General features: G+C 40.5%; 1 protein-coding gene across 4 annotated transcripts in view; it reads right to left on the bottom strand.

Annotated features, from left to right (window-relative positions):
* Positions 1–223: 223 nt before the first annotated feature.
* RANBP3 (RAN binding protein 3) overlaps positions 224–8,670 on the bottom strand; it is a 56,588-nt gene continuing 48,141 nt past the window's right edge. For all 4 annotated transcript variants that reach the window (XM_041422327.1, XM_041422347.1, XM_041422318.1 and 1 more), the window contains 3 exons: positions 7,329–7,471; positions 5,463–5,646; positions 224–4,596 (listed from right to left, as the gene is read on the bottom strand). In XM_041422327.1, coding sequence (XP_041278261.1) covers positions 4,553–4,596; positions 5,463–5,646; positions 7,329–7,471 — 371 coding nt within the window. In that variant the 3' untranslated portion in view covers positions 224–4,552. The remainder of the gene's footprint in view (positions 4,597–5,462; positions 5,647–7,328; positions 7,472–8,670) is intronic.

Raw genomic sequence — 8,670 nt, 5'->3', positions numbered from 1 at the left:
ATACCGTACTTTCACCTAGCAGAAAAGAATCAAGGCTGTCTGATTTAGCAATTCTCTCTTGCACCTGTGTTGGTCTGTGATGATTTCACATGAGGGATAAAAAAGAAACTCTTTAAAAAGAATTAAACCATCTTTGTAACATCCTGTCTGAAAACCTGCTACCCACAGAATGGACTAGCCGGTCAGTGGACAGAAAGACCAAGTAACACCGGGAGAAAAAGCACACAGTGAAAAGTCAGTTTAATAAAATCTTATATGACAAATTATAGCAATTATAACTGGAATTCCTAAAACTAGAGAAGATTATGGGAAACATGGTAAATTTTGAAATAGGTAACATGTTTCTAGAAAGTAAATTAACCATTTTCTACACTCACTGGTAGAGCAGGATACCAGCTGAACTGTAGAATGGGATGTGTTAGGAGCAGTCATTTAATGGCAGTAACACCCAAGCAATGGCATCAATTGATACTTCAGGGAACAGAGAGGACCCACTACAAAGTTGGACGGTTTTTATTCCTGCAGGCTTCTAACAACAATCTGGTCACCTCCCACCTAGTTCTAGTGCGGGATGGCTGAGGACTCATTTATTTAGATCATTTCCTGCCCTGTCTTTTCTAAAGCAATGAACCAGGAACTGGACTACAGAAAGACGTTGTAATGACAACATTCTCTTACCTTAATGTTTGTGTTTCCTGTGGATGTCTTTTTTTTTTTTTTTCATTTTTTGCCATTTTATGGATAAGAGGCTTAGTTCTGGTTTCAGTGACATCACCATTCTAACATTTTCATGGAATCATAGAGCATGATGAGTTGGAAGGGACCTATCAGGATCATCAAATTCAGCTCCTGGCCCTGCACAGGGCACCACCCCACCCTATGACAGAGAGCACTGTCCAAATGCTTCTTGAATTCAGGCTTGGTGCTGTGACCACTGTCCTGAGGAGCCCATTCCAGTTCTAAAATCATCCTCTGGGTGAAAAACTTCCTGATATCCAAGCTAAACCTCCCCTGACTCAGCTCCATGCTGTTTCCTCATGCTCTCTCACTGGTCATCAGTGTACAGACTGGTACCTTCCCCATACCTCCCATCATAAGGAGGCTGAAGACTGCATTGAGGTCTCCCCTTAGTCTCCCCTTCTCCAGGCTGAACAAACAAAGTGCCTTCAGCAGCTCCTCAAACAGCTTCCCCTCTAGACCCTTCCCCATCCTTGTGGCCCTTCTTTGGACACTTCTCTATTAGCTTAATGTCTTTTATACTGAGGTGCCCAAAACTGCCCCCAGAACTCAAGGTGAGGCTGCTTCAGTGCAGAGCAGAGAGACACAATCCCTTCCCTCACCCAGCTGGCCTGATGCCCCTAAGGACATGGTTGGCCCTCCTGGTTGCCAGAGTACACTGCTCAGTCATCAGCAAGCATGTTCAACTTTACTACACTCGTCAGTATTTTTTTTCCCCCTTGGAAACCTGAAAGGCTGTACCTGTGTGGGTCAGCAGCCAACAGGCTATACAGGAATTGTCAACACCACACAAAAGTTAACAAGAGGCCTAAGGGGAAAGATGGAGCACAAGCACAATCAAGGGGAAGATTGCTATACAGCAACAGAGCTGGTCACCATTACCCTCCCCTCAAACAGCCGCTGCTTGGTACAGGAAACACAATGCAGGGCTCAGGGTGTTTTGTTTGCTTGCTTGCTGACACAGGTTTTAATGCAATTCCCATGTACATTTTGATATGACAGTCTTACATAGATCTTTTGAGACACATGGGCATTATCCAGTTTTGCCTGTCACTGGCTTACTAAGGCTTAAAGCAGAGAGCTAAGTCAGGGTTTTGCTTTGGCTAACTGTATCTTGCTGGGCAGGGCCTGAACTCAACCCACTGCCAATTCTGTTGGGATTCACAGCAACACAATTTTGTCAGGATGCACAGCAACATTTCTGCCTTCACTATAAACATTTATGCAAAGCTTCTAGCTAAAAATAAAATCTGCATCAGTAAATAGTTGCCAAAATTTTTGGAAAGCTGTAGGTGATTGTGTACCATCAAACCCCAAAGCAAGCATGCTTATTCAATACTTCTGAATCTTCATGCACCATCAATTGCATTTTAGGTAAAACACTTCAAAGTGAGACCTAGCATGGACGCCATAGAGCCTGGGACCAGGAAATAATGCCTGCTTTCACAGAAGTAGGCCGTGCAGGCCAAGACACCTTATTAATTTTCCTTATGAACAAGCTGCTGACAAGAAACAGCTTTACAGTGCAAGGGTTTTTGAAAAGAGTAGTTTAAATCTGAGTATCTCAACAATGTAACAAGATCCCAGATCCAAAATGCAGATCACTTACTCTAAAGTCCCCAGACCTTGTGATGCAGAAACAATTGTGTGGTGGGCACTAAGGAATCTGCCATGTTCCTGTTGAAGCATGCCAAGAGTAGGGGATGCAGCAACAGGTCTGTTCATTGGTAAAAACCCCCATTAACCCTAAGGAGGAAAAAAGAAAACCAAAATGCAAGAAGGCATGAGCAGACAATCCAGAGAGATCAAGACACAGTGGCACAGCTTATCATTAGCCCTTTTCAATTGCCAGAAAAGTAATCACAGATGTTCCTTCAACTGGCTATCAGGAAAAGAGAAAGCACCCTCTGCCCCAACAGCATCAGTCTTCAGTGATGATTAACAACAGAAAACAGGAGAAGACTTGTTCTTGACTGCCAGTGGAAAGTGTGTTTCATTAAAATAGAGGCAATATGGACTGTTTTGCTATTTGAATACTAAATTCTGAAGTTGATTTTGTGCTATAACCTGGGTTTCTGTTTTCAATTCATGATACATCAAATGCTTCTTCCCTTTTCATTTGCTTTTAGGTGATGCATTTTAGATCATTAACCTACAAAAGAGTAAGTATACAAGTCAGAAATTATCTATCAGCAAACTATTAATAAAGGAAATAGAACAATTTGGGGAATTAGAAGTGAAAGTGACCTGGTGACTACCAAATTCCAACCTTGCTGGACAAGAACATACCATATGTTTCAATAAGAAAATAAAACTCAACTTTCACGCAAAAGGCTCAAAACCTCAAAAAACACCCAAAGGAGAAAAGAAAAAAAAAAAAAAAAAAAAAAAGAGGGTTATGGTTATAGTAGGAGTACTTCAGAATTGCACACAGAAAACCACATTTTTGCTTTTATTTGTGGTGGAACAGAATACAATAACCTTCAGCCCAAACTACTCAAGGCTGGCAGTATTACCTTTTTCTTCATGCTGCAAGACTTCAGGAAATGGAACAGGGACAGGAAGGGTTTAGAAGTTAAATTTTCTATTTAAGGCCATTAATTAATTCAGCAAGATTTTTAAAAATGTCCTCAACTTTAAGCATGAAGAGTTGCATTGACTTCAGTAAGATTATTCACATACAGTTAAGTCAGGCAAGTGCTTAAATGGCTTGTTGAATCAAGCCATTAAATGAGAGCTGCTTTATTATACAGATTTATTTTAATGGCTGGCAGAGCTCACTACATGAGCCTATTTTATTCTTCCAAGGGCTAACAGCTGTTTTATCATTAACTGTTCTGAAGGTGTAACCTGTATGCCTCCTGCACTTTACTGTAGCCACAGAAACAAAATTTTCTAAGAAAAATTGTATGCAACATCTATTATATATAGTGGCTTAGCTCTCCCTTAAATAGTAACAGAAAAGAACAGTACAAAACAATAGTTTCACTTTTTCAACACACAAGAGCATCTTATTGAAAAACTAAAATAAAAAAGTCTCACCACAATATAAATCCCCAAAAAATAATAATGAAATGGGAAGAAAAAAGGAGTTAGCAAAACGTCCTGCAGACTTTAAAGTCTCTTATCGCATTTAAAAATTCTTTTCTGGTGAGCCATAATGTTTTGTTTCTTTCTGTTTACAAACCCACTAGACAGCAAACAATGGTGTCCACATCCACAACCTATGTTGGGATTAAAAGGTAAAAACATAACCTGCCCCATCTACAGTCCAAAAAAAATAAAGGAACCCAAAAGGGCAGCCAGTGAGCATAGGAGCTAGTGAGGACCGGGTTTCCCTGCGTAAAGGGAAGTAGGGGTTATAAAAGCAGAATTCGAGTTGGAACCGTGTCGAAAAGTTCTATCTTGGAGACCTGCAAGACATGAACTATTGAAGAAACAGCCAAAAGGTCCCAATGAAAAGCTGTGACAAGCTGTAATGTGCCATTTTAATTACAAGGAAGAGGGGAAATGGTTAGGGGTGGTTGCATTTTGTGTTTTTTGTTGTTTTGGGGTTGGATTTTTTGTTTTTCTGCTCATCAATATGATGAGCTTTCAACGTCCCAAACCACATTCAGGTAGTTTCCAAGTCTGCTATTTTTTGTGTGGAATCTACTGATCCAGACCAAAAACCCAAACAAACAGAACAGAGATGCACAGTTCTTAAGTCCTGGAGCTTTCAAAACTGCCTGAAATAATCGCTGGCCTGGGGTATCCAGAGATGCCTGCAAGATGGTGTTCATAGCAGCCTTGCAAGCAGATTGGCTCACATCTGCTATGTGCTGCCAATGTTCTGCCCATCAGCTTCATCATTAGGACCTGAAAAAATAAAAACAGTTCTTGGTCATAAGAAATATCTTTTGTTTCTTGCCTTGCAGTAAGAGACCCATCCCAAGTAGCCTACATAAGTCTCAGATTCAGGTGTTCAATGAGAGATGAGACCTGTAGAATTCTACCTCCCCCACCATGTATACGGCCTTCTCCAGATTAAGATCTGTCTACTGTAGAATTTTATGTTCGTGACTAATCTAGTTCAGGAATCCCAAAAGCATCCCAAAACCTAAAAGCTCAGTTTCCAAGCTCCTCAGTCTTCCCATTGCTTTTGTTCCTATTCATTCCTCTTTTTATCCCCTTCTGAATCAGGATGAAGGATTGTCAAAGGCTCTGTTCTCAGCCACAAGAAAGCAAAGCAGAGATGACTTCCAAGTTGAGAGTACAAAAGGAAGCCTTCCTCAAACTGAAGACTAGTATTTTTCTTAAATTATGGTCTCCTCATATGCAGTAAAAAACATGACACTCCTTCCATGCCCCTTTATAAACCTTCTGCTTCCCAAACAGCTCCCTACCGAAAGGTCAGTCTGGATGCTATCTACTGATCCTGAGTCATCTCAGGTTTTATGTGCAACTCCTGACCATGATGAAGGCAAAAATGAAACTGAGAACCACCCTCAGAAATCCTGTAAATGATAAAAAGCACAGAAAACCTCTGCTAAACTGTGGCATGGCTGACAGGCAGCACAGGTGCCTTTCACCAGTTTGAAGAAGAAGCAAGGAGTAGTTGCACTCAAAAAGGAAAGCCATGCAATAGTCCTACTCCATAGACATACACAAAGAGCACAGACTACTTTAAGAAATTACACAGGAAAACGCATGGAAAACAGGAAATATCATTGTTTCTTACTTACCACTTCCAACTGATCCTGAAGGTGCAATGACATCATCATCATCACTGTCTTCCTCATTTGACTGCGTTACCTCTGGCTCAGGTGCTACATTCTTGACTTCTTGCTCTTGTTCCACTCTACTGCGCAAGGCCAAGATCCGATGGTGCAATGCAGCATACAACTGCCCTGTGTCTTTAGAGCTTGCCTGCATTTTTTCATATTCAGAAATAAGAAAAAAGGTGCACGGAATTATAACACAATAAAGCACTGCTGGCATAATACACACCAGTCATGCCAAATTTCATAATATACTTTTTAGTTTTCTCATAAAGTATTTTTCAAACCAGTCAGAACGGGCTGTGGTACACACAGGAGGACATTAGATATACAGAACTCTGGTGGTGAGAGTATATTCCTCTGCATAGTTCCAACTTTCTCTGGCTAACACACCCAGTATTTGCTGATCTCATATAGCCTTCACACAGAAATCACATAGCTTTCCTGATACCTCCCAGAAATTCATATTAAAAAGACCTTCAATTAAAATCTTGCAGATTTTTGCTGGCCTGTCAATAATTCAGCTTCACACATTAGTTAATCATAATCAAGCCAATTGTTTCATGAAGCACTGGCATAAAATTCAATATGAGATATAATGAGAAAACTCAATGGACAGGCAATTGTTTAAAATTTTTTTGAACAGTCTCCCTTTCAGAGGGAATAATTTTTGACAACCTGTCAAATTCTTTCATAAGAAATAGTTTCCCCAAATTCTTTCATGAAAAATAGTTTCCATCCACCCCATCTGACACTTGAATGTGTCAATTCTGTATCTGCAAAATTCCCCTGCAATAAACTGAAATGAAAAAGTAATTCCAAAGAAGATACTTTTTATCAATATTAAAATCAAGAGTGAATAACCTGACGACAGATTAACTCAAAACTTTCAGAACTACAAAAATATGGAGGAAAACTTATCCAATAATTTCACTTATTTTTCTTTATCAATGCATATTTGGTATTATTAAGTTCAATTCTGGGACTCCAGATCCCAGCCCTACAAACCTAATGCCACAGGGGAAAGCTGACCATTTGCTGATGCTCTCTATTTCTGATCCCTAGGAACACTAATTCTTTTGCAAGACACTTGTTCTTTTGCATCTTGTGTAAAATCAGTCTAAATCAAAAGAATGTTCTCAGACCTCTCCAATCTGTTAGTGCTTTAGCAGGCAGTAGGGAGTGACCTTTCTCCCTTGCTGACTGTATGATCAGATCCCAAGTGTTTTAGTAATTCTGACTGCAATTGCCGTTCCCCATTTAGTAAGCACAGAAATCACTTTCACTATCCTGTTACTGCTTTAACACTCTGCATTAAAGGAAAATCAAAGTTAAAATGTGTAAACCTTAAGTACTAATACGATGTTCTTGACAGTTTTAGTGTTTCCTTTTCAGTGGGCACCTATTCATCCTCCAGCACTGCAGACAATGACAGTTTTCCTGTGCTGAAAGTTCCACTAGATCTAATTTTGGTTAAGCTACTGCATAAAATTTATTAAATAATGCCAATTTTCTTTTTTTTTTTTTTTTAGATCAGAAAAGAATCTGCAGGAAACACTATACTTAAGAGTCTCAGCATGTGTGGAACAGATCCCATGACTCCATGGGCAATGCTTTGAACAACATGGCTTCCTAGGGCAGCCTTTGATGTGACATTTGTTCACAACTAGCTAGACTTTTTAGACAAGCAAATCTGCCAAGTGTCTTGTCTTTGGGGCACGGGTGATGTTAAGACAGTGTAGGGTGCAAATAAATACGGAATGCTACCTCAGCTACAGTTTAAGTAAGCACCAATTTTAGTAGGATGGTTAAGACATAAACAGTACTCACTGATATAAGAAAAACTTTAACTCCTTGGTCCTCTGTATCCATGGCTGTGATCCGGATACTCTTCTCACTGGCTTTATCAATCTGCATCTGAGCCCAGAGCTTCGTATTTAAGATTAACCTGAGACTCCCCTGAGTCCTCATCACTAAAGCCAAGTTACAAGATCAGTTAGGTGGAAAAAGACACATCAGGAAGCTCAAAACAGTCAAGACACTTGTTACTGTACAAAGGTTTCAGTCTTTTTACAAATAAGCCCTCTTAGGCTTTTGTCACAACTTTAAATGGGGAGAATGGAGGCTTGTGCAGCTTTTGGCTGGGGTAGAGTTAACTTTCTTCCCAGTCACTGGTATGGAGCTGTATTTTGGGTTTGTGCTGAACATACCGTTGATAATATAAGAGATGTTTTTGTTATTGCTGAGCAGTGCTTGCACAGAGCTAAGGTCTTTTCTGCTTTTCATACTACTACACTGATGAGGAGGATGGGAGTATGTAATAAATTATGGTCATAGGCTGGAGACAGGTACGAGAGAAATTACCGATGATCTCGTGACAAACAGCTCGGGTTATTGTTTGCTGTCCCGTTTTACAGGGGGTTCCTGTGCTTGGACATCTGATTGGTCAGGGCCTCTGCACTGCCTCGCTCCCTGACCATTGATATGTCTGCATTCAGGATGGAATGGAATTGGCTGGGGTTCTTTGAGTTCAAATCTATCATTGCTCACCTAGGGACTTTACACCTTTTCTCTAACAAAGTAGTCAAGCCAAACTGGATCTCTGTTTATGGCCAGATTTATCTGTCCAGCTATATACCAGCTGTGCTGTGACAAGTATGTGGGAGGTTAGGGGCAGACACAGCTGGAACAGGTGACCCAAACTAACTAAAGGGATATTCCAGTCCACAAAACACCATGCTCAGGATATAAAGCAGGGGGAAGAGAAGGAAGGGAGGATATTTGGAGTGATGGTGTTTCTCCCTCCCAAGTCACCATTACGCATGATGTGGTCCTGCTGTCCTGGAGATGGATGAACACCTGCTTGCCCACAGGAGGCAGTGAATTAATTTGTTTGGCTTTGTTTGCAATTTGCATGCACCGCTTTTGCTTTCTTTATTGAACTGCTTTTATCTCAACCCAGGAGTTTTCTAACTTTTATACACTTCCAATTCTCTCCCTGATCCTGCTGGAGGGAGAGTGAGCAAGTGGCTGCAAGGGGCTTAGCTGCTGGTTGGGCTTAAACTACAACAAGGCTATTAAAGATTATGAGTCATATCTAAAGCTATTTAGTCTGAAGCCTTAGATGTTAATACATTAAAGTTCAGCAATGGTATCTGAGCAGATAATCTCA

This window comes from Onychostruthus taczanowskii, unplaced genomic scaffold (assembly GCF_017590055.1).
Source record: "Onychostruthus taczanowskii isolate IOZ18803 unplaced genomic scaffold, ASM1759005v1 scaffold110, whole genome shotgun sequence".
Taxonomy (NCBI): domain Eukaryota; kingdom Metazoa; phylum Chordata; class Aves; order Passeriformes; family Passeridae; genus Onychostruthus; species Onychostruthus taczanowskii.
The sequence above is the reverse complement of the archived record's forward strand: the minus strand, read 5'-3'. Positions and strand labels throughout refer to the sequence as shown.